At 39.2% G+C, this 26,416-nt stretch overlaps 2 protein-coding genes across 2 annotated transcripts in view; one reads left to right on the forward strand and one right to left on the reverse strand.

Moving 5' to 3' along the window:
* Positions 1-26,416, forward strand: part of nt5dc1 (5'-nucleotidase domain containing 1) — a 575,653-nt gene that overhangs the window by 162,431 nt on the left and 386,806 nt on the right. The window lies entirely within an intron of this gene.
* On the reverse strand, positions 432-10,276 carry LOC122545886 (collagen alpha-1(X) chain-like). The gene is made up of 4 exons (XM_043684771.1): positions 10,077-10,276; positions 9,641-9,767; positions 2,754-2,825; positions 432-2,487 (listed from the first exon to the last, which is right to left on the reverse strand). Exons 2-4 carry the CDS (start codon positions 9,750-9,752, stop codon positions 656-658), a joined length of 2,016 nt encoding a protein of 671 aa, XP_043540706.1. The 5' UTR covers positions 9,753-9,767; positions 10,077-10,276; the 3' UTR covers positions 432-655.

A 26,416-nucleotide genomic window follows, 5' to 3' on the forward strand; every position in this document is an offset into this window, starting at 1 on the left:
ATGTTTTTTGGAGAATACATACATTATCAATGTCACTTAGATTGATTTAGCATTAATATGGTGCTTTTTACAAATGAAAAGCAAAGTAATGTAATTTACTATTGAAATGCAGAGAACAATGGGATTCAACTGATCTTGACACAAGGGATGTTATTAAACTTTGATGAAGTTGAATTTTAAAAAATGCAATTGAACATGACTGGATTTAATTAAATCAGATTAAGATTAGTTGCCAGTGCTGAGCACCTGTGAAACTGTAAATGTCAAGTACAAATATATTTTTTTGGACCAATATTTTCTACACAAAGAGGGACAGCCAAATTTTAATTTGATACTATAACAACAGAGTTTCTTTAAAAATAGAATATCAGGGTAACTTTATGAAACATCTCATGAGAGGACTAATTACATCTCTGTTGCTTGGGTATATGTCAAAAACCCGAAGGACCTTGTTTTGAGTAAATGACATTTTGCAGATGATGACGATACAGCAGTTGACTGGGCAGAACTGTATGTTTCTTAATGTAACAATAGCTACCCTTCTATTCAACAGTTGTCCTTTCTTTTAGCTTGCTCCATTAACTAAATTTTGTTAACGTCACTTGGAATAGAACATGGATCATGTAGTCAAGTCCATGTTTCAAGCTGGTGCATATCATGAATGGACAATTAGAAACCCTGAGAATACTGAATACATGAGGTCAGAAGAATATAAGCCATTAGACTCTTCTGTAGGTAACTGTACATAGATTTGGTCATTCTCATGTAGGTATAATGTAACACTACCTGAGACCTGATCAATGTAACCTTCTGTATAGTCATCATATGAGTACATCACAGCCTCATCATTTTTGTATAATCCGACCCAAACATTTGCTCCCTTAACTTGTATTTGATAATTAAATTGATAGATGCCAGATATTTCACATGTGAAAATACCGGTTGATGGATCGTAGTTATTATTTGAATTGGTCAGTATTTTGTCAAATGCTATTGCTTGTCCAGCTGGGTAATACGAATGGGAAAGAATGGCTGTAAAAGCTGGATATGGACTGAGTAACCCAGCTGAGGGTTCTCCTGATTTGATGTAGCCGCTATAATCATATTTGCCTGGGGACATGATCACTTCTGCTGGTGGGCCTGGTGGTCCAGGAAGGCCTGGTTGGCCTGGAGGTCCAGGTGGACCTTTCAGCCCTGGTGCACCTGGTGAGCCACTTGCCATTTTCCCATAGAAATTTCCAGGAGGACCTGGTGGACCTGGAGGGCCTGGATCTCCCTTTTCCCCTGAAAACCCTTGAGAACCTTGAGAACCAGGTGGACCTCTTGGACCAGGTGGTCCTGCACTTCCTCTTGATCCGGCTTCACCAGGATAACCTGGTGGTCCTTGAGGACCTGGAGGCCCAGGACTTCCTGATTTACCTGGTCCGCCAGGACCTCCCATGCTACCTTTTGCACCAACTGGTCCTTGTGGACCTGGTCTACCTGGTAGTCCTGGAGCTCCTGATTTACCTGGGGCACCACCAGGGCCTGTTTCACCTTTTGGCCCTGGGTATCCACGGGCGCCAGCAGGGCCTGATTCCCCCTTCTCTCCTGGTGCACCGTTAGCTCCTGGTGAGCCCCTGGCACCTTGTGGTCCAGGTGAACCTACTGGCCCAACAGCTCCACGCTGTCCAGGTGCCCCAGTTGGTCCTGCCTCTCCTTTTTCTCCTGGATAACCAACAGGACCCACAGAACCAGGCTCTCCTTTGTGTCCGGGTATACCGGGTTTTCCGAAACCTGGCAGTCCAGGTGCACCTGGTAAACCTTGTGGACCAGGATTACCTTTGTTTCCGGGAGCTCCAGGTACCCCGGGTTCACCTGACGCTCCTGGTTTTCCATGTCCTGGAAGACCGGGATTTCCAGGTGGTCCTTTTGGGCCTGGGGCACCTGCATATCCTGGTGCACCTGGAGGGCCCATTGCACCTTTCTCACCTGGTTGACCCGGACGACCAGGTGCTCCAGCACTTCCTAATCCTACTGGTCCAGGTGATCCTGGAGGCCCTTGTGGTCCTGTTGCCCCTCTGCTCCCGGGACGCCCAGGAAATCCAACTCCCTTTTCCCCTTTTGCTCCAGGAAGACCCATATGCCCTGGCATTCCTTTTTCTCCAGGTCTGCCTGGTGCCCCTGGAGCACCTGGTAGTCCTTGTGGACCTGGTTTACCAACAGCAGCCAGCCCTGCTGGCCCGGGATATCCTGGTGCTCCTGGATTGCCTTTAGATCCGGGCATCCCTTGTGGTCCTCTATCGCCTTTTGGTCCTGGAGCTCCTGTTTCACCTGACTTTCCTGGTGCGCCTGGCATTCCTGGTTTTCCCATTCCTGGCAATCCTGGAGCTCCTGGCATTCCAGGCTTGCCTGGGGCACCTGGCATTCCAACGCCTGTTTTCCCAGGAGGTCCTGGTGGGCCCCGTGGTCCAGGAGGACCTTGCAGGCCCTGTTCTGCTCCTACATCTACAGTTCAAAAATGAAGCATAGTTTAGATTCAGCCTTTTTGAATTGTTTCATTTTTTAAAATTTGATGGTATTCGTTGAAGATTTTGAAAATAATCTTACTTTAGAAATTATCATGAAAATTAGGTAATTGCAAATTTGAAAACTCCAGCTCAATGATACCATCTCATTAAAAACTTTGAATTTAGCTTTCACATTTGTCTTGTTGCTGAAGCGGTTTCAGATGCTCTACCTGTTAATATGTACAAAGTTTGCATGTTGCTCACCTCTGCTTTCATCATTGTCTTCATATCCCTCATCTTCAGAGTTCTGAGAATCATATGCTTTTACATTGTAATCTGTTTTTTTCAGAAAGAAAATGATGAATAAATGCAGCAATTTGAAAAGCTTGACTTTTTTTGAACAAAGGACCCTGCACTTATCTGGAATCCTTCACACCCTAGGATATCACAAAGTGTTTCACAGTGGACTGAATTACCTTTAAAGGAAATAAGCTTTTGTTACTTTGTAGGGACACGTAGTAACTAATTAGTGCAATGCTAATCAGTGAATCTGTTCATGTTTGAGTATTAATGTTAGCCATGACAATAGAAAAACTCTGCTTATCTTCAAAAAGTGCTGTACAATTGTTCATACCTGCCTGATAGGTATACAGGAGGTTAGTTTGATGTCTCATGAAATCAGTCCCTCAGGATTATAGTAAAATGTTCGCTTAGGTTTGTATTCAATTTCTATACAGAGTTGGATCGGCAGTCACCGGGTGAAATTTATCCGCAAAATAATATGTGCAAGCTCAACTCTGTTTTGGTTTGTGAAATAAGTGTTGCATAAACTATATTCAAGTAAGAAAATAAAACCCAAAAAAAAGCTAACCACTATTATGATAATTCAGTAATCGTATGCTGTGATTCAGATGACATGATATATGACAAGGAACAGGTGCAGGCCACTGGATTCATTGAGCCTACTCTGCAGTTTACAGAGATCATGCCTGATCTGACTGTGGCCTTAACTCCATTTTCCTTCTCGTGTCTCTAATCAATTAACATTGCTGTTAACAAAAATAATCTGTCTCATTCAGCACTGAATAAGGTAACACACATTGCAAAGATTACATGCTTGATTTACTGTCTGTACAGAATTAGCTAACATTAGTCTGTGTAATGTTGAGTGCACTGCAAGTTAACTGTTCCTCAATTAAAAAGAAAAATAGCCCAGGGTTCCTAATTCCAATTGCTCAACTCTGGGAAAACAGGAAAAAAAGAACGATGCAGCAAAGATAGCATAACCTCGGCATAAAATTAGAATGTAACATAATATTGTAATTCTTCACATTGTGGACAGAGCATTATGCAGGAGTGATTCTGGTAGCTCATGTTGACCTGTGCCTCTGATGTCATTCATTAATGTATCAATTATGTAGAAGGTTTATTCTTGAAGCAGTCATTAACTGTTACTTTGGCATTCTTACCAGATGGTAATTTTGAATAATCTTCTAACTTCTAATCTTCACCTCCCTAAGTCACTAACATAATGACCATAAATGCAAGATAGAAAGAACTCTGATTCACTTGGATCTTTCGAGACCCTCAGTGTCTGAAAATGCTTCAAAACCAATGGTTAGTTTTGAAGTACAATTGCTGCTACGTTGGAAATATGGCAATCAGTTTGCACAAGAGTAAATGACCAATTAAACTGTTTTTGATGGAGCTATTTTGGTTGAGGAATAAATATTGACCTGGACAGCAGAAAGAATTCCAATGCAAGCATTCAAATAATGGCTGCAAAAAAAAATGTAACTCCCACCTGAGAGAGCAGACCCGATCTGAAACCCAATAACTCTGACAGTTCAGAGTGCCCTCAGTGCTTAATTTTCAACTGATTTAGTGACCCGGATTTTGTGATTTGCGGGCAAGTAGACTTCTCCCGAATGTTCTCCTTGACAGAAATGCAAAGGAAAAATAAACCTGTGGGTTCAGCTTTGTTGGATAACTTAAAGGGGCAACAGAACACTTTAAGTCCCTTTAATGTTTTCAGACATGTTGGCTTATGTTCAATAAAAACTCCCTATTTAAGTACAAAAGGAATTAATCCAAAATACATTATAAACGGAAGAAGTTGATAGGCTGAAATTTGCTGTAAGTACAGCAGTTGGTTATCAAGTTCTATAGTTGTTTTCAATATATTTGTGAGAAAGTCATTCCAAGGTTTTGGCTGTCACTTAGTTATCAGTATTGTCAGAGTGTAAATAGAGTCATACAGCACAGAAACTGAGCCTTCAGTCCAACTCGTCTATGCTGAACAAGAAAATAGACTCTCCATCTGATATCTTAGTCACATTTCCTATTTTCAGCACCTTTTCTGTGGCTGTAACACTATCTTCCGTACTCTGTTCTATTGCCCTGATGTACTTATGTAAGGTATGATTTGTCTGGTTAGCACTCATACAGTACTTCTCAGTGTCTTGGTACATGTGACAATAATAAATCAACTTTACCAATTTATATAAATGACTTGGGTACAGGGACTGAAGGTATATAGCAAGAGGATACAGGAGGCTATGAAAGGATTAAGATAGGTTAAGTGAGTGGACAAAGATCTTTTACATAATCTGTGACATTGGAAATGTGCAATTGTCTGTTTTGGTAACGATTTTTTTTAAGAATCAAGATTAAATGATAAGAGATTGCAAAGCTGTAAGAGGCAGTGATTTGGGTGTCCTCATTTAAGTATGCAAGTACAGCAAAACCTTTTACTGCAAGGGGAATTGATTGCAAACGTAAGCTGGTTTTACTTGAACTTTACAGGGCATTCGTGTGACCATATCTGAGTACTGTGTACAGTATTGGTCTCCTTATCTCAAGAAATATATAAGTGTATTGGAAGCAGTTCAGGGAAGGTTCCCAAGACTTAATAGGTAAAAACAATGACTGCAGATGCTGGAAACCAGATTCTGGAATAGAGTGGTGCTGGAAAAGCACAGCAGTTCAGGCAGCATCCGAGGAGCAGTAAAGTTGACGTTTCAGGTATTCCTGATGAAGGGCTTTTGCCCGAAACGTCGATTTTACTGCTTGGATGCTGCCTGAACAGCTGTGCTTTTCCAGCACCACTCTACTCTAGAACCCCAAGACTTAATGTCTGGAATGGACCATGTTTCTTATGAGAAAAGGTTGAACAGGCTCGTGTTTGCTGGAGTTGAGAAGAGTAAGAAGCAACTCGATTGAAATGTACAAGTTCATAGGATGGATGTGCAGAGGATGTCATGAGAGAATGTCCTGTCGTCCATTTAAGACAATGAGGAGAAATATTTTCACTCAATGCCTGTAAGTTTTTGGAATGCTCTTACTGAAAAGGCAGTAAATGCAAAATCTTTGAATATTTTAAGGCAAAGGTGGATTGACTCTTGATATACAAGGGGGTAACAAAGATTATTGGAGGGGTAGGTAGGAATATGGAGTAATTCAGTCAGCCATTATGGACAGGCTTGAGGGGCTGAGTGGCCACCTCCTAATTCATATGTTTCCATTTAAGGTATAAATCTTAAGTTTTTGGTAAGTAAGTGGTTCATCCATCACCTAACTCAGCACAAGGCCTGAACTATTTTCACTTTTGGTCTTAATCAGAATTCAGTTGGCAAGTCGCTTGTCAGTGCGAGCTGAGGGCTCACTGAACTAGGGCAAAGGAAATTCAGTGGCAGTATGTATTAGTGAACCAGTGTTGCAGGAAAGGGTGATGGTAGGCAGGCTCCATACTGCTTTTGGTGGACAGGTTGGAAGAAACTAAAAGACCCCAAGGGTCCAGTGTTGGCATCCTTGCTTTCCTTTGATTGCGAAATCAAGACCTGGATTTGTCTTCATGAATATTGCTATCACTGTCATCAACATGGAAATAATGGGCAGAATTTCATGCCCTTCTGGTGGAAAGTTTGAAGGGGGAGGTGTTTATAATCAGGTGTGAATAGACCACTATGTTCAATTAAATTAGAATGGGAGAGCTTGTAGATGATGTAATTGAGATTCTTCAGTTGACAATTACTGCCTACTTAATGGCTTTAACTCACCACCACTGGTAATTGTACCTGTGATGTGCTTCTGGTTGGGAGCATTATTGGCAGCAACTATCACTTTCACTAGTACTCACATACAACACAGAACCCTTAGTCTCTGATTAGCCTAATTTCTGGGAAAGCTCTGATGTCCAGTCAAGTAACTGACAGGCTCTTAATTCTGGTGGGGATTCCCCATTCAAGGAAACTCAGGATTCCACAAATTCTTCAGCTGGCAGGCAGGACTTCTATTGCCAGAATTACATTCTGACCACTGTCTGTAATTAACTGTGAATAAAACTATAAGTGACCTGAGGAAGACATAGGTTAGTAAATTGGATAGATAACTGTCAAAGAATTGTAGAGTGATCTATTTTGAGAAGAACAAGTACATACTGAAGACTGTGAAACTTGAAATATGAAATATTCTTAGGGCATTTGATAGTGTGGATGACAAGAGGATATTTACCTCATACCATAGATGAGAACTGGGGATGCAGCTTAGAAGTAAGGAGTCTCCCATTTAAAATGGTGATAAAGATTTTTATTCTTAGAGCATTTATTTCAACTGTTCATTTTTACAATAATACTTACAAGGGAATGTAGAAGAAGCAAGAAGCTATTTGACCCATAACATTTGTGTTACTCCTTTGCCTGTAGAATAGTGCATTTAGCAGAGCCACGTAAATATTGATAGGCAACATTTAACTGCACTTGTTTGTGTTAAATTATTTTAATCTGGACTAACTTCTGTGAACAGTTTGTTTATTTACACAGGGGTTAATTCCATTTAAGTCTCAAAATTTAGTTTTAAATTCTAGAAATTCAGTTTTATCCTAGTTGCACTCTGACAATATTAAGTTTAAATTAATTCCTTGAGTATCAGAATACAAACTATGGTTAAAAAAAATGAAAAAACTGCGGGTGCTGTAAATCAGAAACAAAAACCGATTGCTGGAAAAGCACAGCAGGTCTGGCAGCATCTAAGGAGACAAAACAGATTTAACATTTTGGGTCAAGTGACCCACCCTGAGAACTATGGCACCTTGATTCAAGCGTTCTTTAAAATAGAATAAACGGAGAGGTCATAGCATGCAAACCCATTACAAAGAGAATAAACATATTCAAAAATGCCTTTAGTGATGCCAGAGTAGCTTAAAAACAGTTCACATTAATATCCTTTGTAAGAATATGCTGTGACCAGTTTTCACAAAGCAAGCTACAATAAACAGCAGTGAGAAAAATGGTCAGATGGCATGTTTTAGTGGTGCTGGTTGACTGATAAATATTGGATAAAGTACAAAGACACCTTTCTGCTCTTCAAATACTCCAAATAAATTATCCATTAATTTCAGAAGGCAGACAGATGAATGCCTTATCTAAAAGTAAGCACTTTTAACCACTCGCTAATTGTTCAGCACTGAAATAAAGCACATTTAAATAATGCACTCAAACTCTGGAGTGAGGCTTCTGACTAATATATGGCAGTAGACATTTTGGTCACATGACTTGTATTGGTGGAAATTTATTTCACATAAAATATAGCTGCATTTAAAGTTATTTAGATATATTCATTGGCCATTGAGGATAAATACATTGTAAACTTATTGTAAATACATTGTAAGCTTACTCCAGAAAAGGAAACTTCACTGAATGTCCACAATTCTTTGCCCTCATTTTAATACTTGCAACTTTATCAGGGCATAAATGAAAACAGGCAACTTCCATGAAAGGACTTGACAGAGATTTCTCGAAAGGTTAAACGCGATCATCCCCAGAAGTGTACTTTCCTTGAAAGGTTTTATTCTTTTAAGTGAATATCTTTATTAGTACTTCCTATGTGATAGTTCTGCCCTCTACATGTTGCCAAGTCAACAACAGATGCAGGATTATGCCAACTACCTTTGCAATAAGAAGCATGCTGAGTTTCAAGCTCTAGATGATTGTTTGGAGTAAAGAAAAAACATTGTTGCAGTATTGATAAATGTGATAACTGTAACCCAAGCTTTTAATTAACCTGTACTAGTTGTATAGCCATTTTGATGGGTAAATGTGCATTATTCGTGCTCTTGGAATGTCTACAAGATGAATAGGATTATTTTTTGCTCATATTGTAGACGTTTTCCAATTCCTGTTTTAACATCTTGTGTACTGCATGTTAACCACTATTTTTCATACAGCTTTTATTATTTTCTTTAAAGGTTTTACCAAAAAAAAGCTTTCAGTATTTTCTTTAAGTGTTCAATTAGCTCAGGTGGCTGGTTTGTGGTGAGGTTCTGTTCCCACACAAAAGGTGGCTGAGGTTACTGTGAAGATCTCTATTTCTCAACCTTGTCCTTTTCCTAAGGCATGGTAACCCTCAGATTAAACCACTGCCAGTCTTGTCCCTCTATTGAGAGATCAGTCTGTAGTTCTATATGGCATTTTCACTTTTTTTTCCCTTTAACTGCCTTGACAAGAATTGATCAGTTCCTTTGTATATTTTTAAATAGATACAAACATAATCTGAAAATTCTTCAAATTAATTAAATGCTTAACCTTCAAAGATGTAATCAAAATTATATTAGTTTCAAATGTTTCTGAATACTTCATAATTACGGTTCATGCATTTATAATTTAATACATCTGCTTCACAATATGGTAGTAATATTTATCTTATGTTCTTTAAGTGCATGCCACATTGAATTTTAATATATTGTAATCAAGATGTAGGCATTGTGCAGGACTGCTTTTAGTGCTACCAGTCAGTACTGTAAAGTTGGCAGCACATTCCCCAACTGCTACTCTGCATTGTTATAGTTCTTGATGCCTCTATCTGTCATAGGATGCAAAAAAAACCTGCAGGAAAAATAAACGACCCTCCCTCTACCCTCTGAAACATTAACCAACAACCACATGCACTAGTGTGCACAAGTAAACACGTGCATACAGACTAAATTTCTTTCTTTCCACATTTGGCAGAGAAACAGCATAGTAATTTCCAGGACAACAATTAACTCTCCTTGTGGGTTGTGGGAGATAACCATTTTCAAAGAGAACTGTTTAAGCTTTCTCAAGATTCATATTTTAGTATCAAGTGCTGAAACAAAGTGAAATCTTTAAATTTACCTCCGTGGCTTTTTACATTTTTCCTTATGTAGGCATATCTATTAAATCCTGTTCCGTGGACCAGAGTCACAGATAGTAATAGCAGAACAGCACAGATTTGTTTGGAATCCATGTTTGATGTTCAAATCTATAAAAGGATCAATAGGAACTATTAGAATACCTTCATTCCAATGTTTCTGTTGAAATTTATAGAGTTATTTGTAAATTTTATCAAATTGACATTATTGTAAAGTTTATATTATTTTTGCACTTTCTGGTAACATTTGAATGTAACAAATCATTTTATAAAGTTTGCAAATGACAGCTGAAACAGTTGACAAAATTTGCTAGAAAATCGTTAAAATAGAGTAGAGCGCACACAGTATGAAAGGAATGAATCCTTATGAATCTTGGAAGCACGTTAAGAAATTGATAATAAATAGAAGCTCAAACCTACCAGCATAATTTGCCTTCACAGTCAATGTAGTACCCAAATGGATTATCCTCTGAATTTGTGGAGTGTCAACTGGAGCAATGATTCCAAAACGATGCATGTTGCTCTATTTATATAGTAGACAGTTCTTGACATATCGCTAAATTTGACAACTCCTCCCTTTTAAAAGTGCAAGTGCTAATTATGGAATATATTTTTTTTAACGTGGAAAAGTTAAATCAGGTTAGTGGATTTCTTGTGGTTTGAGCTGTTTTGCCTTCTTTGGCATTGGTCTCCACCTCATGCAGACAGTTGCAAAACCAAATGTAGAACAGAGCTTCCAAAGCAAATTCTGATTGATTTTTTAAAAAAAAATCAATGTTTTTCTTCAATGCTACCGTAAACTAAAGTTGCAAAAATATATTTAACTCAAATCACAGATGATGTCATAAAGATATTAAGATTTTCAAACAACACTTTATTTCTTCTGATTTTCTATGTAGGATCTAAAGATTGTTTATTTCCTACCAGTTTAACCATTTATAATGATTTTCAGATAGATTGCTTTATATTGTGAAAATAATTTCAATATAAATAACTGTGAGGTGATATGTCTGGGTGTGAAGAATTTGGAAATTGTATATTCCATGTTCCTTCGGAAGTGAAGTCAAAATGAGAGCGAGGAGCTATGGGATCCAGAGGTACAGATTCTACAAAGGGTGCTTGAAGTAGATGTGTACTTTAATAAGACAATAAATAATGCACATAAGTATTTCTGGTTCATTTCTGGACGGATAGAATTGAAATGCAAGAAAAATTATCTATAACAGATAAAATTATTATCTCTCATACAGTTATTAGACAGTTCTGGCCCCATTTATTAAAGAATTATGGAGGCACTGGAGAAGCTGGCAAAAAGATTTATGAGGGTGGTATCAGAACTGAGAAAGTTACCTATTAAAAAGAATTGAAGAGGTTGATCTCTCTTGTTAGAGATTTTTAAGATTAAGTAATAGGTCAATGCAAAAAATGTTTCAACTTAATGGAGAGACAAGGAGGAAGAGCCAAAAATATAAGACAACCACCAAGAAATACAACAGGAAATTGGGGGAAACTTTATACAAAGTGGTTAGAATGTGGGACACTCTACCACAGTGTATATTTGAGGCAAATAAGATAGATGCATTTAGCAGAAGCAAGATAAACCCGATTAAGGAGAAAGGAACAGAAAGATATTTGAAAGGGGTTATGTGAAGATAGTCGATGGATTTGATGGAAAAAAGTGGATTGAAGTATAATCACTAAGTTTAATTCTGTGTAATTCATGAAACATGCAGGCTGCAAGTATTCCTCATGCTGTATTCTTGGAGGAATTCAATAATGAATTATGAAGCACCCACTTATTGCTTTCTGAAACTATTTTCTTCACGAATTTTGATCAATTATAAACAATGAAAATGTTCCCTTTCCCCAATTAGCTAATACCCACACTTATCTGTTTTGATTAAATGGGCAAAATATCATAATGCAAGTAGCACCTGAAAAACCTGAATTCTGAGTTTCAGTAAAACTGTTTGACAACATGATACATCTATAACACTTCATATTCTACACCTAGACTTGTGCACACCAACAAGCATCAGGCTTTTCTGGATGCAAACCAGAGGGGTAACTCAAACTAATTTTCCCCTTATCCTCAACTAAGCAGATACCCTTTGCATCACTGATACTCTTACAAATTTAACAGATTTTTGCTAGCAAAGTTTGGTAGGGACTTTTATGGTCCCTTTTTCATATCAATACTGAATACACTTGTTGGATAATTGATTTATACTAAAACTACGAGAAGCCTTGTGAAAACAGAATTAGTAGTCTTGAAAATCTGTAACTTTTTCACACAGAGGGTGGTGCATTTATGGAATGAGTTGCCAGAGGAAGTGGTTGGAGGCAGGTACAATTCCAGTATGTAAAAGGCATCTGGATGGGTACATGAATAGGAAAGGTTTAGAAGGATATGGGCCAAATGTTGGCAAATGGGACGAGGTCAGATTGAGATGTTTGGTTGTATGTACGAGTTGGCCCGAAGGGGTCTGTTTCTGTGCTGTATGGCTGTATGAAACAACAAAGCAAGCAAAAATTGAAATATTCTTTTCTGATCAGGAATGCAAAGCATTATTTTTGAATTTTTGGCTTGCTTTTTCAGTATAAATATGACATTATTGCAGTTAATAAATTAATGAAAAATAACTCTGAAGGTTCTTTAAACCTTAAATATGAGCATGTTTTTCACATTTAATGTTTCTTTAGGTTGGTTTTGTAAGAAAGTTACCCACTGCATTAATGCTGCAATTATTATTATTTTCATTTTATGCTACTTTCATTTTTTCCAATGTGGAAATAAACTTGAAAGAAGTACGAACATGGTATATTGGACTGTGCAATTCTGGTTTGGCTGAATGAGTATGACATGTTTGAAGCATGAAATTTGGAGTACGTAAACTTTAATATAGTTAGCAATATCCACACAGACACTGACCAGAAAATTAATTCCTGGATCTTTCTTGCTTGTCATTTATGATATATTTTAATCTTGAAAAAGTAGTTTTTCTTTTTTTTTTATGGGATGAGGGCATCGCTGACAAAGCCAGCTTTTATTGCCCATCCTTAATTGCGCTTGAACTGAGTGTCTACTAGGACCACTTCAGAGGGCAGTTCAGAGTCAACCGTGTTGCTGCAGATCTGGAGTCATCTGAAGGCCAGACTAGGTAAGGATAGTAGATTTCCTTCCAGAGAAGACATTTTAGCTGTTATTGGTATACGGCTGTAATATAATCATTTGTGACAGAATAATATTGCTACTCTTTGTATTGTACTATCATGTTGCATCATCTTTCATTCACTTATTTCAATTCTGACACAAGTGCAGTTATAGTTGAATGTACGTCCTTTGATGTACAGCACTTTGAGATGTATGGTTGTTAAGAAAATCATTACATAAATGCAGGTAATTCCTTCTCTTGCTTTTTATAGGTTAACTAACATTGTACATTTTTGAAAACACCATGTTTCTATTTCAGTACAGGAAGAAGGGTGAAATTGTTTTTGTTGGAAGTACTTCAAGTAGCAACACTAAATCTTAAGAGGGAGGTGTAAGAGAATAACGAGACAAATTGATTGGATTTTCAGTGTTGACTTATGTGATGTGAGCTGCATTTTAGGGAATTAGTGAAGTATTTATCAAAACACAAATGTGATTTAATTTGATGCTAAAATGGTGCCTAAGGGTAATTTTGAGTTGGTAAATATAAAAAAAAACTGAAGAAAAACAAAGCTGATGTACTTATTCATCAAATAAACACGATGCAGTGTTTGCAAAAATTATACCATGTATCTCATTCAGAATGTAATTTCCTCACTCAGTCACAGTTTGCAGATGTAATTTAGTTCAAAACTCGCAAGTTCTTATGGTGTATATCAGTATTATTTAATTAAATGTGTAATTGTTGGTATCATTCTAGTTCATGTTTTAAATAAAGAAATGTTTGTATTTTTTCTATTAATATTTTGTGGTTGTTTTTATGGTCACTTGATTTCATGACATCTTATGTTCAGAATATTTCAACACCCTACAATTATTGTGTTCCAGACTTTGTGACTGAATATTCCAAGAATGGAGGTTGCTGAATTTAACTCCTGTAATGTAAGAAGGATAACACTTGGTGGTGCCCTTGTTTAAAATAATTACTACTTAAAAAATTTTACAGCTAAAACTTCGAGAATGCTTCTAAGAGCATTGTTACTCAGTAGACAGTCTTAAATTAATTCAGCTTTTTAAACTAAAATTGAAGCAGTATTGATTCTGATGTTGAACATTGCAATGTATTTTCTCTCTGATCCAATTCTGTCTCACAATTGTTGGTGTCTCTCCACTGGATTCACCATTTTAATTCAAGGACTTAGCCCTCAGGAATGGAAACTAGATTCATTAATAAGAGCAGAGTATTTAGCTCCATGAGCCTCTTTCATCACTGTCTGTTTTGTACCTTAGTTCCATTTATTTGCCAATGATCCATTTCCTTCATAATCTGGCCTAAATGGGAAAAAATACGTATTGATTAGTCTTCAAAATTTCAATTAATGCAGCATTATTTTGTGGAGAGAATTACAGAACCTCAGGTTAAGATGCACTAGGCATTCAGCCCTTCATGAGTATACCAGCTCTCTCAGCATTTTAACAGTATCAATTTCCTAGGTAAAAACAAGGACTGCAGATGTTGGAAACCAGAGTCTAGATTAGAGCTTTTGCCCGAAACGTCGATTTTCCTGCTCCTCGGATGCTGCCTGACCTGCTGTGCTTTTCCAGCACCACTCTGATCTAGTACCAGTTTCCTGTCTTTACTCTGTAACCTTGTATTGCTTGTATTTGAAAAATCATCTAATGCCCTCTCACATGCCTCAGTCGAACTTGCTTGCATCGCACTTCCAGAATATGCATTTCCCGCTATATGAAACAACTTTTCTCCCTTGCATTTTGCTTCTTTTGCTAAACCATGTCCTCTGGTTATTGATCTTTTCATGAGTGGGAAGTTTCTCCCTATCCACTCTGTCCAGACTCCTCACAATTTTGAAAACGTATGTCACATCTCCTCTTAACCTCCTCAATTCCATGGAAGTAGTCTCAACTGCTCTACCATTTCCTCCTAACTGAATTGCCACATTGTTGGAACCAGCCTTGTAAACAGATGCCCATAATCCTCTTCAGAATCTGCTGCTTTTGTCATGGAGGGAAAGTGGATCTTAAATTTAACTTGCGGATTTTACTCAATAATTGCCTCAATTTATGATGAGGACAGCTTTGGTTAGAAAATTAAGCTTCCTCGAGTACATAATCTTTGGTGCTGTTGGTCGCTGTTTTGGTCCAAAATGGCACCCCTGAGAAACATCACACTTCTGATCATGTCCATGTTAGATGTAGCTTTTGTAAGAGTATTTGCGTGGTCACTCCTAACATGCATCTGAGGTATGCAGATTATAAAGTTATGACACCAGTCAGCATGTGACGCTGTTTTGACATCAGCAGTTGCGTTTTCAACCTGAACATTCTAATCAAAGCGCGCTCTTTAACCATACCCAGCTGAGCATACATTCAACAGCAGGGACGATCTCCTGTTGGCCCTATTTAAACTCATCAAAATCTACTTTAAGGTTAATTACAAATTGGTACTTGTTATACAGTTTGTGAAAGCTTTTTGGTGGTTTGCATTGCTGACTGGACATCCCTGGATGATTTAAGTTGTATTCACCAGAGAATATTTTAAGACTTGTTTCATCTTGCAGATGAAATGTTATGAAGTACAGCCCTCTTCACCATGTGTATGTGTTGGTCAGCTGAGGAAGAGGAAGAAGAGGAAAAGGCACTGAACCCATCCAGTATCTTTGGCTGACGAAGGGCATATGCCGGAAACATGGGCTCTCCTGCTTCTCGGATGCTGCCTGACTGTGTGTGCTTTTCCAGCATCACATTCTTTGACTCTTCGGCTGACCGGAGCATCTGATTATGGTGCTGATGAATGCAACTCTATTTCCCTATTACCTGTCAGTCTGACACTTATCCACTTTCTACTGCTGACTATCATGGTGTCAGACTTCACAATACTGCTGAAATAAATGCTACATCTCAATAAACGTTAGAAATGAAATTTTATTACACAATCCAAGCAGTATTCGGTTGTAGTCCAACAGATCTATTTGGAAGCTCCAGCTTATGGAGCGTTGCTCCTTCATCAGGTGGTTGTGGACTAGAAGATCATAAGATACAGAATTTACAGCAGAAGTTTACAGTGTGATGTAACTGAAATTATATATTGAAAAAAACCTGAATTGTTAACAAACAATTTTACCTGGCATATTTTAAATAGATGACAACTCTCCTCTTTTCCAAGACCTGGACTGTCGTCTTCAATACAGCGTTGTAAGTTCTTGGAGCCACAATTCTGTCATCTTGTGCTTTCTATGTTTTTCTCGTTTCCCCTTTATTGTGACCAGTTTCAGCACCTGCTCCAACCAAGATTGATTTCTTCTTTAAATGCTACAGGCCAATTTAAAAAAAGTTAGCTTTAATTGGTGCTAACTGTTCAGAATTTATATGCGCCTGTATCAAAGCAGCAGTGCTGGTTTAATTGTGCCCAGTGATTCTCATATTTGTTCTCAGGTCTGAGCAAATTTTTCAACGTTTTGTCTGTTTTGGAGATTTGGGACAAGATTGTTTTAGTAGCTCTGTAGTAACTTTTAATGACGATTCTAGTTTGTATGTTATGGCAAGTTTATCATCCTATATGCTTGTTAAATGAATGGTGATAATAGTAACAACTGAAGATGAGGGATCCTCAATTTGACTTTTTTTGGATTAAAATACATGAATTGTACAGCTGTGTATATTCACATTAATTTTTTTGACTGAATTAATATTGGACATGAATCAACCCCTATACGCTAGATGCACACGCCTTTACAAAAAACAAGAAAAATCACTAAGGGAAAAAATAATATAAGAATCATTTGCAGTGTGTGCTGGATGTGATTTTGTAACTATTTTCTACAGAATTGTTAGCTATAAGATGGAATTTGCATGTATCCAAGCCTGGTGTTTCTGTTCGGAGATGTTTCTCCAGTGAGAAATCAACAGAAACTGAGGAAAAACAGAAAAAGCAGATTGATGCTATTTTTGTTTGGGAGTTGTGAGCAGAATTAGTGTTGATCTCCATCATCATTATGGTGGAAGATTAGGGGGCCCTATGTAAATTCAGGGTAGTTAGTCCCACATCCCATCCCAGTTGAATCATTTTGGTTATGTGGACAGTCATGGTTACTAACTGGCTTAGGTCAAGGTCTCACAGATTCATCTATTTTTGCTGGTGTTTATTAAGAGACACATTTCAGCAAGGAAACCAGGTGAATTTCCTATTTTATTCATGTTGTTCCACGGTGAACAAGTAGATGGCATCTTCGTTTAACATCCCACCAAAAACCAATACTACGTCAGTGCAGTGCAGCTTAAACCCATAACCTCTGAGTCAAAGGAGACAATGTGATCACTGATTCTGTTGTTTTCTAGTGCAAATAACTGCCTTTTAAAACCAGTGGAAATAGGTTTGACATTTTAACTTATTTAGAATGTTAGCTATTTGGCATGAAAAGTATTACAGCTGAAATGCCCTGGCAACTTGTACATAAAAATGTTTTTCTTAAGTGTGCTTGCTATATTTTTAACTTTTTATGTTGCCAAATATTTTTAAACCAAATTGTTTAAATTGGTGGTTAGAACATAGGAAAGTTAGGAACATGAACAGCACGTTTGGCCGAAAATGTGCACCCCTTCAGTTAATCTTGACCCCATCACCTTGTGTTCCATCCTTTCTTTTATCTTCTCTTTCTGCAGAACCTATTCAGCTGCCTATTTCACCCAAGTTTATTGTGAGGTTTGCTTCTTGCCAAGTTACATGTTGCAAAAAGCCCTGTAACCTTTTTTTGAAATATTTGTGCCTGAATTTGCTATTTTCTCCACTTCAGTGACAGAGAATGGAATCTTAGCCCCATATCAATGTGGGCAATGCCATGTCAGTTGGTGAAGAACAGTGAGAATAAAAAAAAAGAGATAGCAAAGAAAGAAGACCCAATTTTCAAACCAAGATTTTAACAGTGAGGTGCAGGTCTTGCCAGTAAGCAGCAGTAGGCCTGTTCATCTGTATTAAAACGTTTTTATTTTATTAGGCAATGGAAAGAAACGAGATACTGCCAATTTCCGTAATGGAAATCTGTGCCGTTACCTGGCAACTCCAGTTTTCCAATCCCTTGGGGCCTCCATCTTGTCCAGCATTCCTCATGATCTTAGGACGAGCATCATGATCAACGCAAGCCTACATCCTCCCCCAAGGAGGGTAGCATTGGACATGCAACAGCCTCACCACGTCATCATGGCATATGTCCAGCTCTCATTGATTATAGTTCATCATTACTGTCCTGCATAATGGAGCATATCAACATCTTCCATTGTAATGGTGCTGCCAGGCCACTTGTGCACAGAACAGGCATCCCTTTACTGCATTGGAGCCTGACACACACAAGGGCTTTCAGCTTGGTTTGATAGCACTTTCTCACTTTGCACTTACTTGGATGATGTTAGCATCGCTGCCTTACCTTTCTTTGTTTTATTGCATATTGTTGCATCATTCAAACATTTAGCCCCCAGTATCTGTGTCTTGCCTTACCTCTTAGTGGAGGCACAATGTCAGAAAATACATCATGTTTTCCAGCATTCACCAGACAAGGGGCTTTATGGCACCATGCTACATCAACATTATATCCACAGTATGTGCCAGCAGCTTATGCAGCAAACGCACTTATTGCTTCTATCAAATGGCTATGTCTCCAAGGAAAGTCATTCTTAGTGAAGTCAACAGTGACTGACATGAGTCTGGAGCATTGTCTGAAATGAGTCCAGTGGCTTGGGGGCAATCAAGGTCAGGGATTCAATAGTATTACAGTCTTGGGGTTTGACCTGGTCAGTCCAGAGATTATCAGTAATTCAATCTGGGAACTGCACAGAGATCAGTCAGAAGTTTGGTCAATCATTACTTGGGGCTGTTGTTGCAAGTTAATCAATGGGGTTGGCCTTGACCAGTCCGAGAGTCCAAAGATGTGCAGGTTAGGTGAATTGGCCATGCTAAATTGTCTGTAGTGTTTGGTATAGGGGAATGGGTCTGGGTGGGTTGCTCTTTGGAGTGTCGGAGTGAATTTGTTGGGCCGAAGGGCCTGTTTCCACACTGTAGGGAATCTAATCTTAAAAAAAAAAGTGATCTGTTCACTGAAAGGGGTCTTATCACAGGACGCTGATGTTGAGGGAAAGTTAGGGAAGTTAGTCGTCGGGCTTAGAGGCAGCATGCTAAGAAGCAAATTGAACAATAATTCTGAAGGGGGCAACTCCTTTCTGTATCAGAGTACAAGGGTTACTGCGGGAAGGGATATAAACAGGCACCACCACCCTGGTTTAAACAGAGGGGCTGTGTTTAAAAGGATAGTTGACATGGCTGGGTTGCAGGCCAGGAGCTCAGGGACTAATGTGGGGCTATAAAGACTTAAGTGAAAGAATTGCGTGGAAACGTGGGGAAGCTCAGAACTAATGGAATTAAGAGAGAGTGCAAGGAAGCAGTACATATCTTGCATTCTATCCCTATCCAAATGACAAATACACAGTGGAAACAAAAAAATGTCTGCCAGCGCTCCTGGAATGATGGAATATGTTATTGTTTACCTCACGAAATGAGCTATGTTTGTGTGCAATATGAAGTGCTTCAAGGGGCTATTTCATTAGTCAGACACAGCTGAAGGTCCCCTTACGACTTAGACTCTGGGCCTCCTGTATTTCCCTATCATCCTTGATGCCATGTCTCCGAAATGAGTGAGGCATATGGCACCTTGGGGAAGCCAGCTATGTTGGCAAAACCTACTGCCTGGACTGTGGCACTAACTATGGCACAAGCAAATGAGATAAGGCAATCTGATCTGACATAGGTTGGGTCAGTAACAACCTTGATACTTCTGTGGGATTGAGAATCCTTGGAAGCAGTCAGTTGCATGAAATTTAGAGCAACTGCCCCTTAGCCACAAGGCAAGGATGGCCACTCACCCCTTCAGTTTGCAAGTCCTCCTCCAACAGTTGGCATCGTTCTGTGAACCTTGACTTGGATGTCCTCCATGTGTAGCAGCCTTGCACGTCTGGAGAAAGTAGAATTAAGGACAATTGACTCTGGGAATCTTGTAGCACCTCTACATCCTGAGGGGACTTTCTGCTATGACTTCTTTAGCCTGTTCATCAGCCACTGGAGGTTGCTCGTAGTCCTGGGCTTGCTAACATATTTGTTTTGCCTCAACTCATCTGTGCATTTTACAGTGACACTAACCCACTGGTCATGATTCCGGTGAGCCTGTGTGAAGACTGTCAGAAACAGAACAGGTCCGTCGTGAACTGCACACTTGGTATTCACATCATCTTTGAAATGATGGCTTAGCATAGTCCACATCATAAGGCACTTGCAGGACTACACAAAGGGGAGGGGGGTGTATTGGATATTCTGATGTACGGTCACTCAAATCTGGTTAGGAGAGTTTAAGTGCTGACTGATTACTGAAATCTTGTTCCCCCCTCCCACTCCCCACTGGCCAATAGCACCCAAAAAGCCTGCATTGTATATGAGAACATGTAGGAGTCAATGCGGTCTGCAGATGCTGGAAATCAGAGTTGAGTGTGTTGCTGGAAAAGCACAGCAGGTCAGGCAGCATCCAAGGAGCAGGAAAATCGATGTTTCAGGCTGGAGCCCTTCATCAGGAATGAGGCTGGGAGCCTCGGGGGTGGAAAGATAAATGCGAGGGGGATGGGCTGGGGAGAAGGTAGCTGAGAATGCAATAGGTGGATGGAGGTGTGGGTAAAGGTGATAGATCGGAGAGGAAAGTGGAGCGAATAGTTGGAAGATTGACAGGTAGGACAGGTCATGAGGGTGGTACTGACCTTCCAGGAGATGATGGCATAATAATATTATTGTTAGACTATTAATCCAGAAACTTAGTTCATGTTCTGGGGACACTGGTTCGAATCCCCCTTGGCAGATGGTGAAATTTGAATTCATTAAATACCGGGAATTAAAATCAAATGATGATCATGGAACCACTGTCAAATACTGATGTCCTTTTAGGGGAGGAAATCTGCCATCCTGACCTGGTCTGGCCTGTCTGTGACTCCAGAGAGCTATAGCAATGTGGTTGAGTCTGAACTGCCCTAACGAGCTTTAAGTTTCAAAATCATGGACTGCTGCGGTCAAGGAAGCAGCTCACTACCACATTTTTAAGTGCAACTTGGGACAGAGAGTATATGCTGACCCAGTCAGAAACACACTGCAAAGGCCAGTGATGTGGTCAGTCTTACTTGTGACCACAGTTGGGCACTGACTGTGTTTCATATGCAGGGTACTATGTTTAATCTGTCTTCAGTGTGTACTGTGAGAGTATGAATGCCCCTTAAAGGGTCTCATTTCACTCTCACATGCACCCCACATGATAAATCAGTTAACTCCACTCACTCCACAAGTGGATGCAGCCATTTTCCATTTCCATTGAGTATTTGAGATTCAGATGAGGATGAAAGGCAGTGAAGTTTGCATTTGACAGTGTGCTGTGCAGGTTCTGCCTGGTAATCTAGCCTGCCTCCAACAAAACCCCAAGTTGGTTTGTTCCTTGGCTGTCCCTATCGAATTATTAGGTCTGACATTAATGTGGCGTGGTCTAGTACAGTATCATGTCCACCACTTTGATCATTGCTGACAACTGTCATAGGATGCCTAGCTTTGTGTCAGAATTGTAGCTTTGCATCAACAGACTGTGAGCTTTCAGGCTTTGGCTGAGGGTGTCAAATGCAAAAAGGAAATGTAAAGCCAAGCTGCTATGAGCATCCAAGTAGCCGTGAAGTGAGTGAGCACTGAGAAAGCAAGTGCAAATCCTTGAGGTGCAACCAGCAGCAATGTACAAGATGGTTGCCTGTCTCTGTGTGCAAAGCTTCCTGGCAGCCTAATGGCAGTGAAAGTAGTTGGTGCATTCCAAAGTACAGCATTGAAATGGATAACTGTATTCTAAGTGGTTTGGAGGTGTACCACAAGGATGTGGTGAGGTTGGTGCGTATCTGATGCCAACCTCTGTGGGTGGAGGGTGCAGGCAGTTGCTGCACAGGGAAGGTGCCCAGAGGTGTTGGGAACTGTGTCCAAGGTGAAGGCACAGAGGAGCAAGTGGTGAGGTGGAGCCACTAGTTATCAGCCCAGACCTCCATATTGGCAATTGTCGCCATCCTGTTTCTCTCTGCCACAAAAGAGAGGACAGGAAAATATGTATACATGAAACAAGCTTGGGTAGTAAACAAATATAAATGCATGCAAACAGGACTCTTGATATTTCTAAGTGAGAATCACATCTGGCTGTTCAAATCCTTGGTTGCAAAGAGCTTTTTTTTTACCTCATGATATCAAGACTCTCCTAAATGTTCCCGGCTCATTTGGATGACCATATGCGCAAGAGGTGTATGCTGTTGGAACAATGCAATCTCTGGACTTTGGAGCTTGAGCAGTAGCTGGGGGCACTACAGTGCATTCATCAGGCTGAGAGTTTCATGGACAGTGTGGTTCAGCATGTGGTCGCCCTGTTGTTTCAGGAAGTGCAGGCAGAGAGGAAATGGGAAGCTGTCAGATGGAAGATGACAATCGGTGCATCCCCCAGCTGCATTATTTTTCAGTGTTGTGAACAGTGAGAATGATGGTTCGACTGTGGAGAACAGACACAGTCGAGGCAATAACACTATGGGTGATCCAGCTGCTGGCGGAAGAAATGTGGAGGGTCAGTGGTGATCGTGGACTTGTGAATGAATGGAGTCGACAGGGGTTTTTGGGGCCAATGGAATGACTCCGAGATGGTATGTTACCTCCCAGGTGGCAGGGTCAAGGATATCACAGAATCCAGGGCAATTTTAATGGGCAGGGTGATCAGCCAGAGATCATGCACCATATTGGGACCAGTACACAGGAAGAAAGAGAAATGAAGACCTGCAGCAGACTTCAGGGAGTCAGGTTAGAAATTGAGAAGCAGGCCTTCAAAGGGTGTAATCTGCGGATTATTCCAATGTGGCTGGAAATTTAAAAAAAGTCACAAAGACATGCTGTTGGGTGGATACCAAAGAGCTTCAGTTAGGTAACAACAGAGGGTTAAATATCAAATTTCAGAAGAATATAAGAACAATAAAGCAGTATTAATGATTTTACTTCGCAAATTATTATCTGGGGTATTACATTGTGCAAGGTAGGGAGGGAGCATAATTTTTTTTCATTGCATCCAGATAACCTTTTCAACTAGCACATAGCCCAGCAAGGGAGGGACTATACCAGACCTAATATTCAGAACTGAGCCCTGGTTAATATTTTGGGAATTCTAATACAAAGCTTATGCAGCATTTCTGATAAAGAGCTTTTGCTCGAAACGGGACTGTCCTGCTCCTCGGATGCTTCCTGACTACACTGTTTAAACTCTGTCTAGCATCTGCAGTCCTCACTTTCTCTTAACATGGGAATGTAGGTTTGAATCCAGTGATGATGGTTTTGTAAAATTTGGCATAAAAAATCCATGGTGACTGCTGTTAATTGTTGTAAAAACCCATCTGGTTGACTAATGCCCTTTAGGGAAGGGAACATACCGTCCTTACCTTGGTCTGTGGTTGCTTCTTAACTGCATTCTAGGCATTTAGGGATGGGCAATAAATACTGGCCTAGTAATTGACGGTGAAGTCAAATGAACAAATTTTAAAAAGTATTAACTTTTATCTTTTTCTTTGAGAGGTATCACTGTCTGAGCAACTGGTCCGATTTGGCTGAGAGAAATATGATAAGAGATTGAGGTCAATCAGTGTTTCACATGGAATATAGCACACCAGTTATAGAGAGAACAAATCAAATGACTGACAAATCGTAAGTTACAGTCTAGGTTGGATAAGATGTCTGACTATGAACAACCTTTTCTCTTTTGCCACTCCTCCTCTTGGTCACCCATGACTTCTCGATTTCTCTCAACACTTGAGAATGTTGGACCAGAGATTTCCAATAGAGTACTATTCCCGCTGTATGCTGCATTAAGGTCTACTAACATTTTTTTCTTTATTCTCTTATCTGGGTAAATATTGAGAAGGTCACTTTCTATGATGATGTACTTTATTCAAAATATACTATAAAATTTATGTTTTTTGTCTAAACCTTGGGTTCAATAGCCCAACTTGAATGATATTTACTTGCTATTAGCTTCTTCTGCCTTCTGGGTTTGATCAATCAGTTTTCCCTCATCTTTTCTTTATCCCATCTCAAACTTCCTCATGATCTTTGTTAGCATCGTAGCAACATTCAAACTCATTGTCAAACAGAACATACTTATACAGCATGTACAGCATCAAATGATATTCCAAGGAGCATTGCAAGCACACACAAAGAAATGCAGGCACTAACCATAGAGCATGTTCGGATAGGACAAAAACTTGGTTAAAAACGTGACCATTATTCTGGCATTTAAAAGAGCAGAGCAGCAAGGACGCACAGGAGTTTAGAGAGGGAATTCCAGAGCTTAGAGACCAAGCTACAATCAACAGTGACAGCTGGACTCAACAAGAGCTGCAAAGATCATGGAATCAGTGGAAAGAGAACATAGCTTTTTGGGCAAGTTAGGGACTTCCAGAAGTTTGATGATTGCACCCATTCCACTATCACGTATTATTATTTTGAAGCTGGTTTTTACATCCTGTTAACTAGCTATTCATTGTGTCATTTAATTTAGCTCTCTTACTTATTATCAAATCATTGAACTTTGGTGTTGTTCACTAAAATAACTTCCAATTGCATGAATTAATGATCTCATGAACTTCAATCAGCATCTTAATTAAACAAAGTTAAATAAAAATCCTAGTGTAGCTTGGTTATACTATGGTCAGTCGGTTTAAGTACCTGCCCAGTTGCTTCCCCACCAAGCTGAACCTGTCAATGGGCCCCTTTTCAGGTTTGGACAGTTGTCACCATCTAAGAATAATGATCTCATGATCTTTATTTCGAAAGAAATAAAATTTTGAAGTGTTTCCAATAAATTAAAACTTAAAACACTATTGTTTTCTTTTACCACATTCAAGCTAATTTTATAAACGCGCGCAAATGTATATAGTTTATATACGTATGTGTGTTTTCTAATTGTTGTAATAGATGTTAATAAATATTACTTTGCATGATATATGCATTCCCCAAGAGTGATCAGATCTATTCAATTCAGCCCAGTCAAAAAATTGTATTATTAGAAAATCACAGAAGAGTTACTGCACAGGAAGAGGCCAATTTGATCCATTTTGCCTGCACCAGCTGATTGAATGTCGCAACTCAGTGCTAAAACTCCTGCTTTTTCCCCATATTCTTATTTTTTATGCAAATAGTTATCCATTGGCTTCTTGAATGCCTCAATTGAACCTGCCTCCTCCACACATGCAGGCGGTGCATTCCAGACCCTAATTGCTTGCTGTTTGGAAAGGTTTTTCCTCACTTCACCTTTACTGATTTTGCAGATCACTTTAGACTTGAGCTCACTTGCCCTTCTTTCTAGAAACAGGAACTCCCTATCTACTTTTATCCAGCATGCTCATGATATTGAAAATTTTGAAATTATATTAATGGTGTATCATCAGTTTGCTCATTCATATGTATTGTATTAGTGGTATTTTGTTCATTTCAGGGCAAGACATTTTAATTTGAATAGTTTGTTTGAAGAGAGAAACAGAAGATATGTGTTATAGTGTGTACTTAATATAGCAGAAAGATGTGTGTCACACATCTTTTATTGGACAGGGTATGATTCTCCTTCTATGTGGCAGTGTTGTCCAAGAGGTGACTTGCTGGCTTGAAAACCTAGGTATCTCTGCTTCAAGGAGTTTTGTGGATTGTAATGTTCAAATCCACAGTTGGACTTGAATCGTTCTGCGCTGTTGAAGACAATTACTTTTAAAATTGGCAAGGCTAAAGGTTTTTAATTCCAATATGAAGACACAAGAATGTGGTAATATTGTAATATAGGAAGAAAGCATTGATTTTCTTAAATGAGAGAGTGTATTTTTTTCCTCCTTTACCTATCTTGGAGGACATAAAATCATGCTGGCGTCATAAATGTTGGCCCAATTGACCGTTTTCCATGAGCCCAAACACTGAATGTCAGCAATCTGGTTTGTCCCAGAGGCATTATAGCTGAATACAGTTCAGTTCACATTTGATGTCTGTTAGCCAAGTCCAGTATAATTCCACTTTGTGAGCCTACTTCTGTCAAACATGACCCCTGAAATTCCACTATGCTGTCTTTGCAGTTGTGTGGATTAACCTCTGTAGATTTTTCAGGTGTGGAAGCTTAATTACAACTGAAACATGCTGAGTTTAACACAGAGAACAGTTTGTTGATGAGGTTACAATTTGCCAGTTTTATTGTAAAAGAAAATTTGGAAGTTTGTTTCAGATAAATAAGTCTGTTTAATTCCAGTTCCACAAAATTATTTGACAGCTCATATTGACAGCTCATATTAACAGTTCATGTAGTAGGAGTACAGTTACATTTTACTATGTAAAAGTTGCACTTTTTGAAACTAATGATACAATCTTTCTATTCCAAATTTTCTTTCTCCATCTGAAGATGATGATTCATCCAAGATTTAGTCTTGTGGTTGCCAGGAGTCCTCTGATACATCAATCAGTTGATCATTCTTCATCTCT

This window comes from Chiloscyllium plagiosum, chromosome 3 (assembly GCF_004010195.1).
Source record: "Chiloscyllium plagiosum isolate BGI_BamShark_2017 chromosome 3, ASM401019v2, whole genome shotgun sequence".
Classification (NCBI taxonomy): domain Eukaryota; kingdom Metazoa; phylum Chordata; class Chondrichthyes; order Orectolobiformes; family Hemiscylliidae; genus Chiloscyllium; species Chiloscyllium plagiosum.

Bases quoted from the DNA above. Each gene is read 5' to 3' on its own strand.
- LOC122545886 (XM_043684771.1), bottom strand. From the start codon at position 9,752: ATGGATTCCAAACAAATCTGTGCTGTTCTGCTATTACTATCTGTGACT. The intron at 2,826-9,640 runs GTAAATTTAAAG...TGAAAAAAACAG, and splicing joins AAATGTAAAAAGCCACGGAG to ATTACAATGTAAAAGCATAT. The intron at 2,488-2,753 runs GTGAGCAACATG...TTTGAACTGTAG, and splicing joins AGACAATGATGAAAGCAGAG to ATGTAGGAGCAGAACAGGGC.